General features: G+C 29.0%; 2 protein-coding genes across 15 annotated transcripts in view; one reads left to right on the top strand and one right to left on the bottom strand.

The window, feature by feature from the left end:
* Positions 1 to 2545, bottom strand: part of LOC127069906 (general odorant-binding protein 83a-like) — a 4508-nt gene extending 1963 nt beyond the window's left edge. The window contains exons 1-2 of the mRNA XM_051007575.1: positions 2332 to 2545; positions 183 to 267 (exon numbers count right to left, since the gene is read on the bottom strand). Of these exons, the coding sequence (XP_050863532.1) occupies positions 183 to 267; positions 2332 to 2397 (151 nt within the window). The 5' untranslated portion in view covers positions 2398 to 2545. The remainder of the gene's footprint in view (positions 1 to 182; positions 268 to 2331) is intronic.
* The window catches only part of LOC127069884 (CREB-regulated transcription coactivator 1), a 47810-nt gene that overhangs the window by 11080 nt on the left and 11730 nt on the right, over positions 1 to 25000 (top strand). For 10 of the 14 annotated variants that reach the window (XM_051007526.1, XM_051007525.1, XM_051007522.1 and 7 more), the window contains 7 exons: positions 17035 to 17290; positions 18557 to 18662; positions 19927 to 20077; positions 20871 to 20969; positions 23278 to 23439; positions 24148 to 24291; positions 24476 to 24637. In XM_051007526.1, the coding sequence (XP_050863483.1) occupies positions 17035 to 17290; positions 18557 to 18662; positions 19927 to 20077; positions 20871 to 20969; positions 23278 to 23439; positions 24148 to 24291; positions 24476 to 24637 (1080 nt within the window). Of the gene's footprint in view, positions 1 to 17034; positions 17291 to 18556; positions 18663 to 19926; positions 20078 to 20870; positions 20970 to 22200; positions 22249 to 23277; positions 23440 to 24147; positions 24292 to 24475; positions 24638 to 25000 lie in introns of all 14 variants that reach the window. The other 4 variants (XM_051007528.1, XM_051007529.1, XM_051007531.1 and 1 more) reach the window with 4 other exon arrangements.

Raw genomic sequence — 25000 nt, 5'->3', positions numbered from 1 at the left:
TAGAAATCATTAGATGATTCATATCCGTAATTTGACTATTTCTTTATTAAATATTTTTAGCGAAAAAAATTAATTCTTTTATTTTAGCCGCATATTTATTCGTGTACTCATTTATTTATGTATTTTACATTTTTTTATTTTTATTTATCTATCTATTTATTTATTTTTTATTTATTGCTCACCTTGCGTCGTTCCATGTTCCTCCATGCAACGACTTTTATCTCCGGCAACCATATCTAACAATTCTGCAGGAATCCAATCTGGAGGCTAATCGTATAAAAATTTTAGTAAACTTTGGGAAATTTATTGTTCATCGGATATATAAATTATAATTTTTAATAATTATTGATAATAAATAAATTGCAATACACACACACACACACACACACACACACACAGATATGTATACGTATGTACATATATACCATGTAAAATAGAATAATTAATTTGGTTCAATTTTTGATTTCAAGTTATACTCATAATTCTAAGAAAGAAAACATTTTAAAAACGATGACTACGCATAGTTATTACGTTATTCTAGAAATATTTTTTCTTGCACTAAGCATTTCTCACGATTAACGCGTCGTATCTCGAAATCAAAGGATTCGATTCTCTTTAAATAAACATGAATATCGGTTTAACACGTATAAAAGAGATTAGAAAGAAGATTAGAATATGTAACTTTATCTTCTTCTTTTTTTATTTTTATTTTTCAAAATTAAAAAACGACGGAGTTGATTCTTTCGTAATTTAAAAAAGATAACAACCCATTTTATTTCGTTCGCAAAACAATTTTTTTTTTTTTTAATTCCGTAAATTTACAAGAGTACTCTTTAATTTTCAGCAAGATTTTAATTTTAGACATGTAAAACATAATTGTATCTTTTCTTTTTTTTTTTTTTTTGCACGACGAACACTTATACTCATCGAACACAATTAAAAGATTGATATTAGAAAATTGTTCTTTCTTTGTTACTAATTATTATTGATGTTAATTAATCAAGTTTTTGATAATAAAAAAATTGATTGAATGTTTTCAATATAAAATAGAAATGAGGATACCCTTCGGTATCTTATCTGTCGCGGTGGCAGCGGCCAGTAATATCGATTTTGTGGTATTCGACGTCAGGGACGTAACACGAATAAAGTTGCCTTGAGAAACTTATATCATGTGCATCTGTGTGTGTGTGTGTGTGTGTGTGTGTGTGTGTAAAAGTTCTTCTTGAAATATTAATCAATCGAAAACAATTTTATTTGTCCAATAAGACAGACACAAGTCTATATATAAACAATAACAATTTATAAAAATATTAACTATTATTGGTACGTCAATCGTACCTCTGTGTACGTGGGTGTAATTAAAAATTTTTGAAAATATTATCTCGAACGAAGAAAAAGAAAAAAAAAAAAGATACAAAACCTAATAATTATTTCCTATTGATACAATATTTCTCACGTATTTTATAAAAAGGAAATATTAAAGAAAAAAAAAAAACATACCTAAAGTAATAATTAACACGATCGATTAAATGAAGCTTAAAATGTGACAACGATTTTACGCTAATATATTTTCCGTATTTTGTTTAAAAAATAAAGAAGAAAAAAGAGAATAAGATTAAAAAACTGACATTAATTCAGTAATTAATCGATCAATAGGTTCCTTAATCGATCTAAAAATTTTGAAAATGTTACGTTGGAAGAATTCAGAAATAAATAAATAAATAAATGAACGAAGAAGAATTGATAATAATAATCTCAAACTCGGACGTATCTCGATATAGAGAAACTAAATATATAAATAAATTCTAACAACAATGACGATAATAAAAGTAGCAACAAAAAATGGGGGACGATTTACAAGGTCCGTCTCGGTGTCAACGACTTCTAAAATCGATTTTCGCGATAAGAAAGAAAGAGAGAGAGAGAGAAAGAAAGAACGATGCCAAGAAGTCGTGTCACGACCCACGCAATAAATACATCTACACACACACATATATCTATCACACATATAAAAAAAAACAGGCCAAAATTTCTTAAATAATTTTCTACAAAGCGATAATCAAATCTTTTTTCAAGATTCCTTCAGCTTGTAATTTTTCAATCTAGACTCGTAATTTTTATTATTAAAACAAAAAATATATATATAGCTTATAAAATAGCACGAAGAATAATTGATTTTTAAGAATGATCTTTAAAACATTCGAACCATCTACGAACTCTTGGCCCATCCTTTACTCCATTATTTTTTCTTTCTTTTTTTTTTACACATAAATTTCACAAATTGAACTACTTAAAAAAAAAAAAAAAAAAAAAAAAGAAAGCGACACTTACCCCGGCATTAACATTCTTCATCGAAACAAGAACAACGAATACGGCGAAGAATGATTTTCCTTTCATTTTCTTTCTTTTTTGTTCTTCTTTTTTTTTTCCACAAGAATTAGACCACCGAAAAACACGAATTATTAGTATTATTTTATTTTTTTTACGAATCGCTTCTTCTCAACGATACGTTACTACGCGAAATACAAAGCGAGCAGGTAAACCCAACCGTATTTATAATCCTCAAATTAGAAACGGGATGTGGGCGTTAAAGGACGTTATAAACATAAGCTAATTTCATATTATCCTTTCTTACACTGGTTGGAAGTCCCTCGGTCTATAGTTAGCTAATTTTCAATGTTGCTTAAGTGTAAGGTAAAAAAAAAAAAAAAGAAAAAGATTGAAAATTCTCTGTGACATATCTATGATATTATATTACACATTTGCTATATACGTATCTATGTATGCACGTTGGTAGCGGTTAAATTCCTTGATTACATCCTGCATAGTGTATGTAAATCTTTCCGACATACGTATATCTGAGAATGTGTTAGTTATAATTCATTGTCAATGGTATCGAATGGATTTTTTTCCCTCTTGTTTTCTTCTTTTTTTTATTTTTTCATTTTTTATATCTGGTATTGATTACCTTGCAATAACAAGTTGAATAATACTAAATGTTACATCGCCTTGTGATTTCTTTTAAATTGGTTTACTCGTAATATACTATTTCTACTCCTTCATTTTATTTAACTACTTTGACTTCCTTTTGCAATTTTTATTTCTCCTCCTCTTCTTCTTCTTCTGCTTCTTCTTCTTCTTCTTCTGATTTTTTACATTCAAGGATAGAAATATTTAAAATACAAAGCAGATTGAAATATATATATATATATATTTACTATTATTAATATTTTCTAAATATATATTAATAATATAACAATATAAATATTATCAATAATTCCTAAATTTTATCTAAATCGAGGGACTTCAATTTCTTTCTTTCTTCCTTCCTTTTTCTAATTCTTTTTTTTCTCTTTCTTTCTCTTTCCTCCAGAGTTTCTTTTTGTATTTAATGAGAAAATTCCGATTAAACTTTCTCCACTTCTAAAATGCTTTCTAAATTAAAAAATAAAATTCATCAAGGAAATTGACAGATGGGTCGGGTGGAGAGGGAAGAGGGGAAGGAAAGGGAGAGAAGGACGGAGGGTGGTGTTTTAAAATTCTCGAGTTAGAAGAAGTAGATGGGTTCTGAATGACGACCAGGATGAGGTGGGTGAGCTAGCTGAGTTGAGTTGAGTTGAGTTGAGTTGAGTTGAGTTGAGTTGAGTTGAGTTTAGACGAGGTGAGGTAAGGTATAAGATGAGGTGAGGCGAGGTGAGGTGTGGCGAGGTGAGGCGTGGTGAGGTGAGGTGAGGTGAGGTGAGGGTAGGCGAGGGTGGTCTGGCAAGGTCGAGTTTCGATCGGTCGAGAGAAGAAATGCATCACGGATCGGGGTCAAGAGAGCACTCGGCTTTTTTAAACTGGCTGCTGCACTGGGTTCGACGTTTTTCCAAGCGCGTGCTCTTCTCTCTTTCTTATTTTTTTTTTTTTATTCTCTTTTCATTCCCTTTTTCGATAATATATATATATATATATATATATATATATATATATATATACATATATATTATATGTCGGACTTGTTTCACCCTCTCGTTTCGTCTTCTCTCTTCGTTTTCTTTTTCTTATTTCTTTTTCTTTTTTTTTTTTTAATTTCTATTTTCGATTCTCCTTCCAATTTCTTTCGCATTTCACGTATGAAAGATTTCATCTCTTAGTTCGTTAGATAGCCGATGATACTGAAATTGGTACTCTGGTATTGGTACTGGTACTGGTACTGGTACTGGTACTAGTTTTAGTATTAGTGATAGTATTGGTACTGTACAAATCCAAGTTACTTTCTTCTTCCCTCGAATCGATCGAATTTCAACGGATTTGTTGGCCCTTTGCGCACGTGCAGGATTCGAACTCCATAAATGTATATGCGTACGCCTTTATATATACGTACGTGAGTTTATGTGTGTAATATATATATATATATATATATATATATATATATATATATATATATATATATATATAGTAGTATGGTTTGAATGTAAAAAGAAAAAAGAGAAAGAGAAAAAGAATACAAATTTATATCCTCGTTCGTTATCGACGAAGATGCACGGTAATTGTTTATTTTTTTAATGACAATTCGTTTACATTCGATATTTCGAATTGATCTAATGGCGATGAAGAATCTCTTTGTCAAGGTCATATTTTTATGAATAAACGTTACTCCCATATTTTGTTTTTTTCAAATGGGACTCGATTTTTTTTTCGTTTCTTTTCTTTCTCTCTCTCTTTTTTTTTTACGAATTAACAACAAGACGCAAATTCGAAACGCAATTTTTTTTCTTTCTTCTTTTTTTTTTCCTTTTACGATCACTATGAAAACAAATGTAATCATCTTCGATATTCCTCTTAAGGAATTTCTAATTTAGGTGACTCACTTGGTATATGTCTTCTAAATACAGATATGCACATATATATATATATATATATATATATATATATATATATATATATATCAGTTGATATCCTCAACGCGTCTCTCTTTGTGACCAAGTGTGAACGAGGCTTAAACTGGCTCGATCAATCATTCATGCTAACGAATATTCTTATCTCCTTCTGTCTGTCTTTCATTCTTTTCTTTTCTTTTTCGTCTTATCTTGTTCTGTTCTTGTCGTTCTTTTTTTATATTTATTATTTAACTATTTACATATTTATTTATATATTTATTTATCATTTTTTTTTTTAAATCTATGATCAGAGATACGATAAGTGACATAGAACGTTATATAAAAATAGTTGCTTTTATCTATTTATTTGCAACTAAAATATTTCGCATAAATTTGTATTAGGTATTTTAAAAGGAGAAAATAATTTCTCATTTGAAAGACTAGTTGATATTTGTGAAAAAAGAAAAGAACAACAGAAAAGAAATGGTTCTAAGTAAAACTTTATTATTTTTAGATGAAACTGTATTTTCAAAGAAAAAAATTAAAAAAAAAAAAAAGAAAAAGAAAAAGAAAAAAGAACGGAGAGAATTGATTTCCATAGAGAACTATTTTCATTTCCATTTTATTTTTCCTATTATTTTCTGGGAACGATAAGAAATATTTTAAACAAGACTATATTTTCGTTTCTTTCTCTTTTCTTTTCTTCCTTTTAATTAATAATTTTCTTTTTTTTTTTTTTCAAAGAAATAATATCGAATCGAGACAAAAAAAGAAACTCGTAATTTTTCTTTCCCTTCATTTTCTTTTCTCAATTAGCTCTTCGATCAAGAAGATAAACAAATAAATAGATGATAATAATAAAAACAAACAAAACCTCCGAATGAAAAATTGAAGAGAAACAAAAAAAAAGAGAATAGGAAGAAAGGAGAGACGGATGAAACACTATTTAGTAAATCTAATTTATTAATGAGGATCATAAAATAAAAAATGGAATGGGGACGTATAAATGAATAAAATTTCAACGATTCAATTCTATTTGTTTCTTTTTTATAACCGCAGGAAATATGAGAGGAAATTGACGAAGGTAAAGAACGAATATATGAAAATAATCGTTAACACAATACAAGTTCGAGGGGGTGGATAGGGGTTAGGGAGAGAAGGCAGGGGGTGGATTGGTGCTATAAGCAAAGAGGGTGGAGTCGTGGCGACTCGGTTTCGCTTCCTCGACTTGTTTTCTTTTCTTTTTCTTTTTTCTTTTTTCTTTTTCTTATTTCTTTTTCTTCTTATTTCTCTTTCTCTTTTCCTCTTTCTCTCCCTTTTTCATTTTCTCTCTTTTTTTTTTTCTTCCTTCGATGAAAAAGTAAAACCCTTGAAGAACCACGTCGCATGTTGTGCTTCCAACACGACGTTTATTCTTCGTACTAAAGAAAGTAACGACGTGTCTTAATTTAATCATAACTCAACTCCTCGCTCTATCCCGTATTAATCGATTTACATAAATATTGTTAGTATTTCGTACGGGAACAATAGAAAATATTTTTAGGGAAGGAAACAAATTGCAAAAATTGTCAAAGGCGGAAATAATTTTGTCTTTTTTATTAGTACGAAATAAAAGTAATTGAAAATCTATTCGTAAATTTTCCTGAGGAATCTACCAATCGTAAATTATAAAGAAAAATGTCGTTTTAAGAGAAATAATCGTTCTCTCTCTCTCTCTCTCTCTCTCTCTCTCTCTTTCCCTCTAGTACGGTAGTATAGGGTGTAAATTGAAATGTGACACCGTGTATATTTGCATATAATGTGTATATATGAATGATGTATGGATATTTAAAGGTGCATAAAAAACCGATTTGTCCGCGAGAAACATTTAAAATGTTCTTTTGAGAGAAACGTGACCTCGCTTTGTCCTGACAGCTTTCGTTACAAGATGCAATTTGTTATGGAATTCTTTCAGATACGATAACAACACCGACGGCACCGTTAAAAATACATTACTTTCTTGCATTCGATTATGTTTCTTACAGAATAATGTCCGACGATGTTTAATCGCTTTCTCGTTGAATGAAACGGTGCCGGAAATATCTGTCATAATTTTCATATACAAGAAAAGAGATATCTCATGGGATTTTATATAAATTATTTCATCGGGACAAAAAAGAAAGAAAAGAGGAAACACGGACCTTCAAATATTATTTCTCAAAAATAATACTTTCGTATTTGATAATTATTTTCGTGAAAAGGAAAAAGAAAACTTTTTTTTTTTTTATAGAAAGATAAAACTTCGTTATTTAAGATGTTAATGTTCAATGACAATTTTTGAATTCAAAGAAGTAGTGTAATTTAAAAAAAAAAAAAAAAAAGAAAAAAATCAATTCCTAAACAATTACTTTTACGAATAAATCTTAATTGTTTGAATTAATGATTTTCAAGTTAAAAAAAAGAAGATTTATAAAACGTGTGATTTATTTATTTATTATGTTCGCATATTCGTCATAATTTTGTATATACGTATCTTGTATACGAAGTTTCTTTTTTATAGTTTTGATCTTTTAAATGTTAAACGAGGAAGATTTAATAAAATTTTAAATATATAGACGAAAATTGAGTAACCCTCCGACGGCATTAAACGTGTTAACCGAGAGGTATTTTCGGAGAATAATTCGATGATCGTGCTACCATAGTTACATGTAGGTCACGTTCGACCGAGCTAAGTTCAGAATCAATTTGAAGATTGGAAGGGAGGACAAAGGTCAAAGAACGGGAGCTAGTAACTCGCCGATATTTTTCTATAAAAAAAAAAGAAAAGAACAGAAAAGGAAAAAAGAAAAATAAAAACAATAAAAAAAAAATAAAAGAAAAAAATTGTCAGGTTTTAAAAATCTCTCTCTCTCTCTCCTTTTTTATTTCTCATTTTTATTTTTACATTTCCTAAGGTAATAAGAATTTTTAATGAATTCATTTTTTCTCTCTTCTTTATTTTTCTATTTTATTTTATTTTATTTTATTTATTTCTTTTTTTTTATGAAGGAAACAATGTCAAGATTTTTTTTTCAAGGATGAACAAAAGATGTTGGATTTTTTTATTTTTTATAAAAAATGTTTCTCTCTCTCTCTCTCTCTTTCTCTTTCCCTCTCTCGTTTTTTTCCGAGTATTTGGCGAAAAAAAAAACAAAACGAAACAACACGTGCTCTCTCTCGTTCCGCTTAGTACGTATATACTTGCATATATATACGTATATGTACATACATATATGATGTGTGATTGTGTATGCATATACATACATACATACATACATACATACATACATATATATATGCTGCGTATTGATCGGTGCTTCAGCAGGTTACTCTTTCCTTTGCCTGTTCCGCTCGGGGCAGCAGCAGCAGCAGCTACAACTGCAACTGCAACTGCAACTGCACCCACTTTTGCCAACGGGAACTGAGGACATTCGTACGTCCCTGTGTTCTCTTACACTTGTGTGTGTGTTGATGATATCTAATCCAATCTAATTAATTAAATCGTTATAATGTTCATTTTATTCACATTTTTCTAATTAATCTATCGAGTGATTTATTAAATCAATTACATTTCCATTTCATTATTTATATATAGTATTATATCTGCTTAAAGTTTATTTGTAAAATTACATGTAAATCGTATATTTTGTATTAAACGTAATAATATTCATTATACAAGATAGTATAAAAAGACGCAATTAATATTAAACAATTATTGCTTAGAATAAATTATAAAAGATATAATATTTTATAAATCATATTATTTTATAATTGATATGATATTATACATAATATCATATAAATGTAATATTATACGATAATTATTATGTGTAATATCGTATAAATTATTTACATTTTCCATGTAATATAATATAATGATTCAAAAGAAATGATTATAAATTCTTCGATAAAATTAAATAAAATAATTTTTTACTTATTTATTTATTTATTTATTTATTTATTTATTTTTTTTATTGAATTAATTTTCTTAACGAACGATAGTTCGCCATTTGTTCCCGTTGGTTAGAAGAAACAAACAAACAAACAAATAAATAAAAAAAGAAATCTTCGCGTTACATCGAAAGTTTTAATATAATTTATTTATCTTTTACTCTAGTCGCGCTTGTCGCCATTTATGAATGAATACTCGCGACCTTTCATAGGAACGAACGATCGTGAACTAGGCCGATAGCAACGATACCAACCACTAACACCTTTTCTTTATTACTTTAACAATTTATCTAGCAGATCTAATCTCTTCGATTTTTTGTTCACACATGCCACAGCTAATATCTAAATCTATACGAGATCGTTAGAAAGTCGTTAGATATATGAAAAAGAAAGTTCCACGAATACAAAGCTTTTCTTTTTTCTTTTATTATTTCTTTGCTTCCTTACAATAAAAACGAGCTACAATATTTTAATTTATCTCTATCGTACACACGCATGCACACAAAGGCGTACACATGAGCATAATAAACCCAGTAATAGTATAAGTAAACTTTCCTACATCTTTTCTTTTTTACAAAAAAAAAAAAAAAAAGAAAAAAAAAGAACAAACAGAAAGAAAGAAAAGAAAAAAGAGGAGACAAGAAAAAACCAGATGTAGTACGAAACGTGTGAATAATATATAGGAAATCGTATATATATATATATAATATATAATATATAATATATAGAAAATAATATATAGAGAATCGTTAATAAATCTAATACAAACAGAATGAGAGTTCTTTTGAAATGGTTGAAGAAATAGATGTAGACGATGATGACAACGACGATAACGACGAAGAAAACGAGGATGCGTGGGCTGCTGAGAGGAGAAGGAGGAGGAGAAGGAGAAGGAGAAAGAGAAAGGAGGAAGAGGAAGAGGAAGAGGAAGGGGAAAGGGAAAGGGAAAGGGAAAGGGCAAGGAAAAGGGGAAGAACTCTCGCTCGTCGATCGGTTCCCGACCTCTCCAACTTGTTCCGCGTTCCTCGACCATTCAAGCTTCGTCTCGCACGACTTCATTCTACTTTTGAGTATTGCCTTCGAGCATATCATCATCATCATTCTCTCTCTCTTTTCTCTTTTTTTTTCTCTCTCTTTCTCTCATACACTCGTTTTCTCCTCCAAACATTCGAATCATCTTTCTCTTTATTTTAGAACCAATCTTAGAACCAACTTTGATTTTTCTTTTCTTCTTCTTTTTTTTTTAATAATATTTGAAATCTCTCTCTCTCTCTCTTTCTCTCTCTCTCTCTCTCTCTCTCTCTCTCTCTCTCTCTCTCTGTCTGTCTGTCTGTCTGTCTGTCTGTCTTTGTCTATTTTTCTATCGAGAACAAATTGATTTGTCGTAAAATTTCTCTTCTCGGAAGAACGTTCTTCGATTCTTTTTATTTTTCTTTATTGTGAAATATGCAAATAACGAAAGGGCAATGCTCAAGGTCGACAGCTTGGCAGTCAGTCACAAGAAGAACTCTGGCAAGCTTTAAGATTTCCCTCTCTCTCTCTCTTTCTTCATCTCTCTCTCTCTCTCTCTCTCTCTCTCTCTCTCTCTCTCTCTCTCTCTCTCTCTCTCTCTCTCTCTCTCTCTTTCTTTCTCTATCTATCTCTCTCTCTCTCTCTTCTTTCATCGTCTTCGTCCTCCTCATCCTCGTCGTCGTCGTAGTTGTCGTTGTCGTTGTTGTCGTTGTTGTCGTTGTTGTCATTGTCGTTGTGTCGTTGTATCGTCGTCGTGGTCGTGATCGTGATCGTGGTCGTCTTCGTGGTCGTGTTCGTGGTCGTGGTCACATAATTTCTCATTCCACTGCACCGATGGCGATCCATCTAATGCTCGCCGCGCATAAGGGGTCACCAGAGGATAAAATTATAACGTGGAAAGTGTCATCGGCGTTCGATCGACCAAAGTATCCTTGACTATCGTCTGTGAAAATCGAAGGACGTTGCTTTCACCCAACTGTTATTAACAACTAACATTTAGTAATATTATTATTGTTATATTATTATTATCATTGTTATTATATATATTATTATTATTATTATTATTGTTGTTGTTGTTGTTGTTGTGAAATAGAGATTGAAATCTTATTAAAACATGCATCGTGGAAAATCTCTCTATGTTCGAATGGACTAATACAACGAATTTTCTTTCTTTTGCTTTTTATTTATTTACTTATCTTTTTTTTTTTTTTGGTAAACCTCGTAGCGCGTAAATTTCCACCGAAATTGTTATTAATTATTTATTGAATTTTCTACTACGTCGTATAGTTCGTTTAACATTTCGATGTATTATAATTCGAGTCAAAATCGATGCTCGAACACTGATCGATTCTCGTCATCGTCGACCGAGTTTCACCCTCGTATTTTACTCCTACTTTATTATTTTTTTTCTCTCTTCCTTCTGTTCCTCCTTTCTCTCTCTCTCTCTCTGTCTCTCTCTCTCTTTTTTTTCTTTCCTTTACTTTTTTTTTTTTCTTTGACGAGGCGTGAACCGTACGTTGATGCACATGCGACCTTCGAACATGCTTTTATTATTTGTCTTTTTTTTCTTTTATTTTTTTTTTAATCTTTTTCTTCTTTTTATTTCTTCCTCTTCTTCCTCTTTATATTCTTTCATTTCAGAAACATTTAATGTTGTAATTTAATGTTGAATTAATTGAACGTCGTGCTCGGCTTTTCAATATCGACTTTTTTCCTGTTTTCGTTTATTTACTTTATCCTTGTGAATAGACGAATGACAAAGAAAAGAAATTAATTAAATAACTTTCTTTTCCTTTTTCTTTCTTTTTTTTTTTGAGTAGAATTTTTGTTCGGGTTTTTTTTTTTTTTAATCATTAGAAAGAAGAAGAACTATAATCGGTCACGAAACGGAAGTAACCCACGCTCAGGCATTTCGTGATAGGATTGAAATACCTGCACGCGTCTTAGCTCGTAAATTAGGGGAACCATTCAAGTGGCACGTGGATATTTTACAATGTGGCGCAGCTGGCCTATTCATATCGTCAGAGTCGTCGGATTCGTCAAAGCAAGCTTCGGTTTTTCCGCTAGAATGCTACTTGATATGTTCCTCGATCAAACGAAGGTCTCAATACACACACACACACATAATATGTATATCGATTAAATGCATATATATATTTTTTTTCTAAAAAGAAAAAAGAAAGAGAAACAAAAAAAAAACAAAAATTCAATAGCTCCCAAAATTCTTTTGCTATATAATGAATTCGAAAAAATTCCTATATTAATTCCTATATAATTTTTATTATAACGAAAACAAAATAGAAATGAGAAAAAGAGTATCACAATCTTATCGAACGATGATTTTCACAATGTTGAAGAGAAAGAATATTTCCTAATCTATCCAATAAAAAGAAAAAAAAAAAGAAATATAATAAGAATAAGAATAATCAAACTAGATACATTTTATAAGTCTAGTTAGAGGCGTTGAAACTTTATATACCTACTTGGAAACAACAACGAAGAAAAAATAAAATAAAATAAAATCGATATTATACAGAAAGAGAGAGAGAGAGAGAAGTAGAGAGAGGGGAGAGAAAAGGGGTGAGAGAGAGAGAGAGAGAGAGAGAGAGAGAGAGAGAGAGAGAGAGAGAGACGTCAAGTTACACAAGTTGTATCTAAACATTAGCGCGTGTGTGTTGGTAGTGTTATCGATACCTTCTAGTTGTCCGTCCATCGTCGTAGCCGCCATTCTGTCGCGTAGTTGTACGAACAACGCGACGACGATTTCATTGAGAACTTACTCAATGGCAGAGTTCATGGACGTCTCTCTCTCTCTCTCTCTCTTCGACGATGAGCTTTAAGAGAGGAAGATATGCGCCACGACGATCGACGAATCCCGTCCCTACATGTGTCGCAATACTTACGTTCAATTAGTATCAATGCTAATTAAAGTCGATCCGTACACAAAAGGTCGTTGCTTTCCTCTCATCTTGATCGATATATATGTATGTATGTATGTATGTATGTATGTATGTATATATGTATGTATGTATGTATGTATATTGAAACTAATTCTTTGATTTATAAAATTTATAATATATGATCTAATCCTAGAATTTCGTTCATTTCGATTAAAAAAAAGAAAAGTACAATTTTTTTTATTTCATATTTCATTTCTTTTTTTTTATTGTTTTATCTCATTATATATAATTTATAAATTTTCTTTGCTTCCTCCCTCTTTTTAATTATTATTTTTATTATATCTATTCGTTCGTTCTTAACGTAAATTGAGAAAAGAAGTATTTATTACGTTTGTAAAAAAGGATATATGCGTTCATAGGAAATGACTTTATTTCTAATCAATTGTAAGAAAAATTAAAGAGAAGATAGTTATAATGGCTTTAAAAAGTATTGAACGTATAAAAAAATCATTACATCCACTGAAAAGTCCGCTTAAAAAATTGATGTTTTTAAATAAAATAAACTATGAAGGTTGATACTTAATCTCAGGGACGCGATTTTTCTTTGGAAAAGAAAAAACAGAGAGGAAGAAGAAAAAGAAAGGAAAAGGAACAAAAATAAACAAAAATATACAACAGTCGAAGTAATATTTTGATGTTAACCAGTCAACGTTGAGTTTCGCACGTGTGAAACGTACGACATGCGGATAACACATGTAACACTTATGTACATACATATACCAACAAATACAACAAACAGATAGTCAAATAGACAGATAGATAGATAGATATCTAGATAGATAGATAGATAGATAAATGGATAGATAGATTGATAGTTCGTATATATGTACTCGTATGCATGTATGCGTTTTATAAAAAAGGCGCCAACGAAGCTATTCTTGCTTCGTCATCTATACCAGTTACCAATACATTTAACGTTATTACAGTATGCAAATAACTATGCTGATGCTATAATAATGATTACAAAAGTGTATGTGCGAGAAAGAGAGAGAGAGAGAAATTAATTCTTTTTCCTTTTTTTTTTTTTATTATATAATAATTTTGTCCAACTTTTATTTCGTTTTAAAATGATTTTTTTTTTTTATATATACATACGTAAAGGGTAGGTCATAAGGTTTTAAAGATTAGAAAAATAAATTATTTTTGTTCTTTCTTTTTTTTTTTTAACTTTTAACACTATTTTATTTTATTTTATATTTTTTTTTGCAGACTAAAAAACTACAGATCTAAATACAAGCTCTTTGAAGCTTGAGAAAAATAATAATTGTTTTTTTAATATCACGTAAGAATTTTTTAAGATCTCCCCCACAATCTTTATAATCTCTTCCTAAATCTATATATAATATCTCATATGATTATAATCATGTATTTTTTCTTTTTTCTTTTTTCTCTTCTTTTTTTAGTATATAACTATACCGAGGAAACCTTTAATTAAGAAAATTATACAGATTCTCTAATCTAATTAGAGCTAACTTAATTAAACCGCAAAAAATGAACAAATACAGAAATTGAAGATTTTTATACGTTCGTTTTTTAAGAAATAGTCTATGCGTGTATTTGTGTTTATCGTTTATAATACAAATCAAGAAAATAATAGAAAAGATAGAGAAAGAAAGATGAAAAAAGGAGAGAGAGAGAAAGAGAGAGAGAGAGAGAGGGAGAGGGAGAGGGAGAAGAATCTGATGTTACGACGCAGGAGAATGAAGTTTTCCTTGAACCTTGTATCGAGATAGTCGAGCACGAACAACTGTAAAGAGTAAGAGAGACAAAAGCATGAAATGATAAAAGCAGACAGACAGAAACTTGAGAATGGTCGAGACAGAGACAAAGACAAAGACAGAAATAGTGTTATAATTACTAATTTAGATGCATCGTTCTATTCTTTTCTATCCTTCAAAAATCTTCTACAATTTCAACGTAACATTATATAATAAATATACGTACAAATTTTCTTTTTCTTTCTGTCTGTCTTTCTGCTTAAATTTTTGCTTTTTCTTTTCTTTTTTGTTTATATATAAATATATAATTAAAATGAATATAAATTTTATTTATTTATTTTTCTTTTGCGTTTGTAAAAAATATCGTAAGTAAAATTACTGCATTATATGCGTTGACTGATTAATATTAGGACTTAAATGCAACTTGAATGCAACGTAAAAATTTATTGAAACGTTATCATTTTTTTAATATATCAGATATTCTGAATTTTCTCTCTTTTTTTACATTGATAGAGTATTTGTTATTTAACATATTCCATCATTGTCGTAATACTAAACTTTACTTTACTTTATTTTACTTTACTTTACTTTACTTTATTTTATTTTACTTTACTTTACTTCACTTTACTTTATTTTACAAACGTATCACATATTCCAAACATTCCTTCAAACTTAATTAATAATACAATCGCTTAACTTTATGAGTATATTAAGTCTTATAAAAATGAAAGTGTAAATCAAACTTTCGTTTTAAATAGTCATCATCATTATCGTCATAACGATTATTTTTATTATTATTATTACTATTATTATCATTATTATTTAATATATGTTTAGTATACGTAAATGTATCAACTATTTCAAGATTCATTCATTTATAAAAGAAAGAGAGAGAAACAGAAAGAGAGAGAGAGAGAGAGAAAAGGCATTGAACGAATCGAATGAATGAAGGATTTGACCCACATAAGTTCTTAGAAGTTCTATTACGCGACTGAAAAAATATTGTCCCTTATAAGAACTAGAAACTATAGAGAAAACAAAATTGACGAAATATTTTCGTTCGCCTTTCTTAAGTCGATTAAAAAGAAAAAAAGAAAACACCCTTTATCGATATCGTCGCTCGAAATTATTAATCAAATACTTTTTAAGTGATTATAACAAAAGTTTGTTTTATAAATAATTTGTTGACGAATACCAGTGAGATTATAATTAGATGAAAAAAAAAAAAGGAATTTGTTCTTCAATTTTAAATCTATTAATTCTCCAGCTGATAATTAAATATTAACTTAATATCAACCATATATATATATATATATATACACATATATTAAAGTGATTTATCATCTAGACAGGATATTTCTCTTTACGTTAAGCTTCTTTATTTATATGTTATTATCTCTTTCTCTCTCTCTCTCTCTCTCTTTCTCTCTCACTCTCGCTATATACTATGCTTCCGTGAAAGTGCAATGAGAAAGGAAGGAGAATTGTAGTAGGGGAAGAGAGAGAGAGAGAAAGAGAGGGAAGTTGGTGCTCGTAAAGCGGATGAAACGTTTTATGGGACGTGATTCGAGAAACGAGAAAATTCCACGAACTCCAGGGATATTTTTATAAACAATTGAAATCAAATTGTTCAAGGATTATCGTTGACCCAAAAACTTGTAAAAGTTTCGTCACGTTTTGAGACACGTAGGAAGTTCGGTGCCAAACGTTATCGTTACTAAGAGATTTATCAAAATCATTGATTCTTTTTCGAAATATTGTTTCAGGCTTCAGTTTTTACAATTGATCGATATTACAAATTTAAATCGTAAATTTTTATTACTATTATGATATATATATATTAATCACGTATTGATCTGAAGAAATGAAAATGAAACCAAAAACAAAAAAAGAAAAACGAAATTTCGAAAAGAGTTATCGATTATTAAGATCATTTTGATACTTTGACCCGTGAATAATCATATTATAATTGTATTGAGTATAATTATAATTATATTATTTTATCGTATCGGAAATTTCTACGAAAAGTCAATGACCGGAAGTAAGCTTAACCAACTAGTAGCCTTATAACAACGTGGGCGTTCTCGTGGATTCATCCAATGATTTAAAAAAAGAAAAAAAAAGATATAATAATGATAATAATTAACAAAATTATTGAAGTATTAAACTATTAAGTAATCTGTAATTCTATGTACGCATGATTCATCTATAAATTTGTTAAATCATATTAACATTGTTTAATAACAAAAGAAAATTATTAAGTAATTAATAATTATTAAATAAATCATTATTTATATATATATATTATATTTATTATATAATCAATAAATAACAATATCATTGATATACATAGAATTTCTTCTTTTTGCAAGAATTTTTATATTATTTTTTAAATAGAAAACCATTATTAATTCACATTCAAACAAATTATATATTTATATGTTGAATATGAAAGAGATAATGTTAAAAAGAAAGAAAGGAAAAGAAAAAAATTTATATAATTTTATTTTGCAGACGGCGTTAAGCAATTTGGAAGAGATGCAACACAATTCGATGGTCTATCGAAGTAATGAAAGGGGTAGGCATATGGGGGTTGGCCCGGTACGGTCTCGTCCCATGGAAAAAAGACACGACACATCCCCTTATAGTGGTGTATCTTATCTTTCACCGTCATTGCCGGACACGTGGAGAAGGACCAATTCGGATTCGGCATTACATCAAAGCGCAAATGAGGCTTGTCAATCTACGACGACTATGCCTCATCGAAGAGGTATTATTATTGTATTTTCTCTCTCTCTCTGTCTCTCTCTTTTACCTTATTTTATTTCATTCATTATATATTTCAATCATTTCGTTATTAGATTCATTTCGTTTTACAAATTTTCATTATATATATATATATACACACGCTTAATTTCTCTGAAATTTCATAATATTCATTTTATTCTATAATTTAATATCATACTTCATAAAATCCCCGTAATATAATTTTATCAAAATTTCTCTTTCAACTCGATATCAGTAATTACACAAATTTCCTCTGATAAATTCAAACAATTATATGTAATATAATTATTTAATTTATATAATTTCAATCGAATGTATTAAAATTAATTATAACATTTTAATTAATAATTGCGATAATTAATTTTACAATAAAATACATACTTCTTTACTATATAATATTAATCAAATACTTTCTTATCGCGTATATCAATAGAATCGAGAAAGTGAAATAAGAGATTGCAGAAAATCCATCGCCATTATTGTATCCTAGAAACGAGTTATATTTTCCAAAAGTGAAATACTATCGTTTTAGTTCCTTCGACTTGAGAATACTTGGAACGAAGAACGTTTTGAAAATTCATGTGTTCTTGGAAGGCCATGATTTTATGCTCGCGTAATGCGCTTCGCTTCGATTCAAAGACGTTCACATAAAAATAGTTCTTTCTCTCTCTCTCTCTCTCTCTCTCTCTCTCTCTTTCTCTCTTTCATTCTATTTCTCTCTTTCTCTCCCTCTTTCTCTCTCTTTTTGTCCGTCTCTGTCTTTCTTTCTTTATTTTTCTCACGCGCTTGATAAAAATGCAAACGATTGTTCATTGTTTGCATATGTATCCATATATACATAGTTATGTATTTTTTATTATATATATATATACATATTTATCATTCAGATACTTTATTCCAATTTTTCTCTCTCTCCTTGTTTTCTCTTTTTTTTCTCTTTTTTTTTTTAGAATTATCAAATTATTTAACACAATTATACATTGTTAGCTATCATTAATATTCATTATCTTTATAATATTTATATATTACTTGTGCGATTCATATTTAATTATATTTATATTTATATTAATCACGAACCTCGATGACTTCCCTGAGATTTTCAAATGGCTAACAATTTTTCTTTTAGTTTATCTCACGAATTGCAATTTCTACGTTTTTCTCTTTTTTGGTTTCTTCTTTCTTCTTGAATATCTTTAAAATTTTTAATGTTTCACTCGAATAATTAATTATTTACATATTGTTTTTATAGATCAGCACAATATGAGTAGTGGAAGTAACGACAATAGAGAAACGCATCATGGTTCAATTGAACGACCAAGATCGTCTTGCGAGATGCCTCGAGTACCTGGAATTAAGTACGTACATATCGATCTTCATTGTACGTATAAATATATAATAAAATAATATATATTATATATATATACACACAGATATGTGTATGTATATCTAAATACATAAACAATATATAGTCGTTCAAAAAGTCTTTAAATGAATCAAAAATTTCTAGATAATTAAAAAAAAATTATTCTTTTTTCTTTTCTTTCTTTCTTTCTTTTTTTTTAAATATTACAAAACCACAAGTCTAACTTCGTATAATCATTTAGTCTAAATGGATCTTGTGTAAGAGTAATGGATTTTTAAAACCATTTGAAAATTTTTGATTGATCCTAACATATACAATTTTTCTTTACATTTACTACTATAAATAAATAAATAAATAAATAAATAAATAAATAAATAAATAAATAAATAGGAAGTTCGTACCTTTAAAAGAAACGATAAAGAAGATCCGATTTCCTCCCGTCGCTTTTTAAATATTATTATCGCTGAGTATATTCCGCTAGCATAATTCATATTACGTCGACTTTGTACAAGTGCATATGTATTGTATTCCATGCATACCGAACTCGATACAAACGTGTTACATACTAATGTGGCATATATACTTGGAAAGTTTACTATGTTGATATGATAACGACATTGACATTATACGTCGTATTATTATCTTCTTCGATTTCTTTTTTTTTTTCTTCATATTATTTTCTTTTTTTCTTTCTTTTTTCCTTCTGTACTTTCTTTTTTTCTCTCTCTTATGAATTATTTCGATTTGTCAGATCTGTTTTTTTTGCTTCCCTTATATTTTTATCGTACTTCATTATATATTGGTATATATATAATATTTTTTTTCATTTATCGCATTATATTTTTATTTTATCGTATCGAATCGTATCGTATCGGATCGGATCGGATTTCTATTTTTAACTATATTTCGTTATACCACTTTTCTCATTGTTTTTCTTTTTCTTTCTTTTTTTTTTTCTTTCTTCGTATTTTATTGGACTTTAATCTTATTGTATTATGTTTATTTTTGTTGTATTTCTTGAAATCGTTTTTCTTGAATCTTGTTTCTTTAATTGTGCAATCGTTTCGTTGTTTATTAAATCAATTATTTCGTGTAGAGATTGCAGTCGAATCTTTTATTGCAATTAATGAACATTTATATTTACAGGTTGTACATAAATTCGATAACAATATTCCGCGTGTTTTAAGTATTGTAAAATGATAATAATTTCATTTTTGTTAATATACATATACATTTCTTTTTTTATATTTATATAGCATATATCTGAGCTCACAACCACCTGGACAACAGATTCCCATAGGAAATAATACAGGATCGTTGCCCGACTTGAGCAACGTCCATTTTCCTTCACCCCTTCACACCCCTCTGGATCAAGAGGATCACTCCAGTAGTACACCCTTCAGTAACGTAAGTACATATTATCACGAATTATTATTACACATATATTACACTAATATTTTCTTTTAATTATTTATTTATTTTCTTTTTTTATATATTATTATTATTATTATTCTTACGACATCTTCACCACCCTAGTTCTTTTCGAATTTGAAAAATAAAAAGATCATTCTCTTTTAATAAAAAAATAAAAAAAAAAGACACGCCTCGTTTTTTCATCCTCCACTTATTTATTTATTTATTTATTTATTTATTTATTTATTTTTCATATTTTGATTTCATTCATGTGTCATTCTCCCTTTCATAAAAAAAAATTATTCTTTTCTCTATATAAACGTCCTTCTTCCATCGTCATTTTAATTATCTTTTTTTTTTTTTAAAAATCAAAACCTTTTTCCTTTTTTCTGTTTCTGTTTTTTTGTCACACATGTGAAGTAGGAGGAATGTCGTCGAACGTCACGGATTACGATTGAAGATACGAACCTAATCGAAATTACGTGACAGTGACGTGCGATTTTACGAGTTCGTTTGGTCACGTCTAGCTGTCTGCTTTGCTTTAAAAGAAACAATAAATAAATAAAAAGAGTTAGAATTGGAAAAAAAGATGATCGAGAGCCGTGACGTTGTTCTGATAATCTATTCGAGAAATACACGTACATGCTCACGCGCACACACACATACATACACGTAAAAAAGAAATAAATAAATGAAAACAGAAAAAAAACTATATAGTAGTTCAATACAAAGGGATAAGAAAAAAAAAACAAATTGGTGAAATATTTGTACAACTGGTGTATTCCAGAGTCCTCAAACGAGCAGTCCTACAAACCTGTCGCCGACCAGCTTGGCTCAAGCTGGTAGGCTATCCCTTTCACAGGATCACAATCCGCCAAGTGCCCAAGTAAATATCCTACCGCCACCCCGTAAAATAGTGTGTAGAACGTACATGCATTGTTAGCGATTCGTCCAACACCCTACGAAGCATTCGATAAGTGAATTTCATTAATTATATATATATATATATTTTATTATTTTTTCTTAAATTGCATGTAAAAAGAAAAAAAGAGAGAACAAATCAAAGTATTTGATTTTTGGATCGTTATCCTTGTTCTAACCCTCGCACACCCTGTGTAATTAAAATTTAATTGATTCATTTCAACGAAATAAAATATTACATACGGTAGTAATAATTTGATAAGTAAATTAATTTCCTTTCATTTCATTTCCTTTCATTTCATTTTATTATAACTCCTTCGTTGTTGTAGGAAGTAATAACAAGTTTCTATAGCCCTTCGAATGCTTCGTATTTGATTAGAAGAATGTTAGAAATGTCGTAAGTGAGAGGTCTTAAATATTATAATTAAAAAAGGAAAGAAAGAAAGAACATAGAAAATTGAAATAAAATAATAAAATTTGAGAGATTTTTTAACGATTAACTTTTTCTTGGGCGTCTCACTTTCGTGGTACATGCGAATTGCTTTGATGAGAACTTAGGACAAAAATTTGTAGCAACTTGCATGAATAAATTTGAAATTTGAAAAAGAAAGAAAATAATAACAGTAATAAAAAAAGAAAGAAAAAAATCCTCCTGTGCTTTTCTCTGTGTTCTCTTATATATAGCACGATATACGCTTTGGGAATTGACTGATCCATTACTAATAGAATCAACAAGAACTACTGTGTAAGTAGTTGTTGAAATTATAAAAAAAAAAAGAAGAAAAAGAAAAAAGAGTAGAATTTTTTTATAAATGAAAAATAATGATTTAAATAGAAAATTATATTCCACGAAATAGTAAAATAAATATAATTGAGAATAAAATTAAATCGGTCACGTTCTCATTGTGTTTACGTGTAAAAAAAAAATTTGCAATAAAAGATTTTATATATATATAATATAATATAATATAATATTATATGTGTGTATATACATAACATAGGAGAACAAAGTTAAGAAAAAAGGAAGGAAAAAAAGAATGGTTAAAGAAAGAAAGAAAATATATAAAAAAAAAAAAAAAATAAATCGTAAGATAGATCTCGCTTTGAAATTCACCCTCGATATCTACCTTTCAGTTTCTCCTTTATTTTTATTTTGCCTTTGTTGTAGTGGTCGTTTGTGTTTTGTTATTTTGCAGAACCATTTATCAGTGCCTGTTAACTCTAGGTTCCTTCACGCGTGTAAGGTCAGTAGTATATACACACTATAATTTCTTTGCTTTTAATCATGCCGATATAAATACACAAACACCCACATATACGTACATACGTCCATACATACGCATATTTGCATACATGTACATATTTGATAACGAAATGCTTCTGTTTCCTTAGGTAAGAAAAAAAAACATTTTTATTTAACGCACACCTATATACATACATACATATATACATAAATAAATAAATTATTAATTAATAGTAGTGCCCTTATCGTTCGTGCTTGGATTTTTTTTTTTTTTAATTCAAATGAGATCTCGCAAAATCGATTGAATTGTGTTAATTAAAAAAGAAAGAAAGAGAATTAAAATTGAAACTATAATATTTTATTATAACGTGATTTGTATTGAATACAATTTTTCTTTTCTTTTCTTCTTCTTTTTTTTTTTTTTTTTTAAAGATATATTTTGAAACTATTATAATAATCTAGCGTTAGTTCAATCTTTCGAATAAAAAGATTGTAGCATCATAATAAATATTCAATAAACATTGATAATAACGATTATTAATATTGCAAAAGAAAGTCATAATTAATATCGAAAAACGATTAATAATTCTAATAAATATCGAACAGAAATTGTCGTTATATGATTTCATCAATTAGTATTTAAACCAAACCGCTTGCATTCAAAAATTAAAGTTTTTCCAAATATTCTTAGATACTTGGAATCTTTCTCTAATAAAGACTAAATTCAAAATAATAAAAAAAGATATCATTAATGATATTTGATTTCTTCGATTATGCGAGTTCTTCTTCTTCTTCTTCTTCTTTATTACCGCTTAAAATTGATTGTGTTAATGGAGGGTGTAACGATAAAAAAAAAAAAAATAAAATAAAATTTAAACAACGGAGAAAGAGCTTATTAAAAAAATGGGAGACAGAGAGAGAGAGAGAGAGAGAGAGAAAGAGAGAGCGAAAGAGAGAGAGAGAGAGAGAGAGAGCATGGTGAAGATTGTGCACGAGAATCGATCGGTTAATAGAGATGGGTATGATGAAGCAGGGTGTGGCGCTGGAAAACAGCACAAGTACTTCGCAACAGGATCTTCAGAGTTACTCTCAACAACCGGCACCTCAACCACCACCTTCGATATCTCACAGTCCAGCTGGTCACTATATTTATCAACAACAACCACATAGTCCTGTGCCACCACAAAGCCCGGTCAGTATATTATCTCTATCAAGTTTTTATTATCATTGTGTTGTTATTATTATCTGGATATAACATAATATATATATATATATATGTTTCTTTTTTGGAGTACTAATTTTTTCATAATAAAAATTGCTATTTGACAAAAGAATCTCGTTTAACAATGAAATTAAATCGTCAACGATATCAATTAAAATTGTGATTCTTAGATATCACTGATTAGAGATTAATTATTGATTATATATATATATATATATGTTATGGCGATGAAAAATGAATGCACAGTATTATTATCATGATCATCATGAACGTTATTAAAGAGGGAAGTTGCCTTTTAAGTATACATTATTTTCGTTCCTTTATTGTACGAACGGATTTGACGGATATTGGTTAGTCATCGGTCGGTACCATAAGTTTCAGTCTAAGGATACATTTCAAGGACGATCGATAAGTTTTTTAATATTCTCGCGAGCTCTTACTTTCGATACTTTTTTTTTTTTTTTATAATTATTCATTGCATCGAATATAATGTTCGTGAAAATTTTAGGAGATTGGTTTTAATCGAAAGAAGAAAAGAAAGAAAGAAAGAAGTAAAAGTTTCATGAAATATTCGAGATAATAATTTCAATAGAAAATAATTAACGAAGGAAAAAGAAAAGAAAAAAATCAGAGAGTTCAAAAATATTAACAATAAAAAATTCCATCCAATTTGATTAGAAAACGTCACAGTCGCAGCAATCACAACAACAACAGCAACATCAGCATCAACAAACACAGCAATTAAATTCCTTGGGTTCCTACAGGACCTCACAACCAGTGAACAGGCCGTCGCCACAATCTTCGCCTAGTCTAACTGTACAAGTAAGTCTTCATGATTTATTATTTGCCTATTTTCCTTATCTTTTTTAAACTTAACTTAATTTAATTTAACAAACATGGTAAATCGATAATTAAAAAAACAGAAAAGAAAGGATTAATCGTTCTAATAATTCTAATAAATATTTTTTTCTTTCTTTCTTTTTTTTTTCTTTTCTTTGTTTTATAGGGAAGTCCATTAAGTTATAGCAATAATCCATCAGCCCCGCCAAGTCCAACAGGACATCCTGGTCCACCGACCCTAACCTCGGATGGAATAGATCAAAACAGTTACGTCATTAACCAAGCACAAGCTGCTGCACTTCAACAAGACTTTGAACAATTCACGATGGTAAATAAAAAGAATTTTCTCTTATTACATATAAATATACGAATGTGTCTTTCTGTGTATGCGTGCGTGCGTGCGCGTGTGTGTCTGTTATCTGTATGTCTGTATATACGTTTGTATACTGTATATACGTATGATACAGTGTATATGTATTTGTGTTTAAACACAAAACTTTAAAGATCCTGAAAAATATCGATCCCAATAAGAATAGGATCATAAAAAAAGGTTGTCCATAATCGAGAAGTAAGAAATGCATTTTTATTATAATTGCAATTGTTTTAACTATGAAAAAAAAAAAAAAAAACAGTAACTTAATCCATGATGGTGTTAGGCCGTTCTGATAGAAAAAAAAAAACAAAATAAAAT

Source organism: Vespula vulgaris, chromosome 17, assembly GCF_905475345.1.
Source record: "Vespula vulgaris chromosome 17, iyVesVulg1.1, whole genome shotgun sequence".
NCBI lineage: Eukaryota > Metazoa > Arthropoda > Insecta > Hymenoptera > Vespidae > Vespula > Vespula vulgaris.
This window is presented reverse-complemented; position numbering and strand designations above follow the sequence as displayed.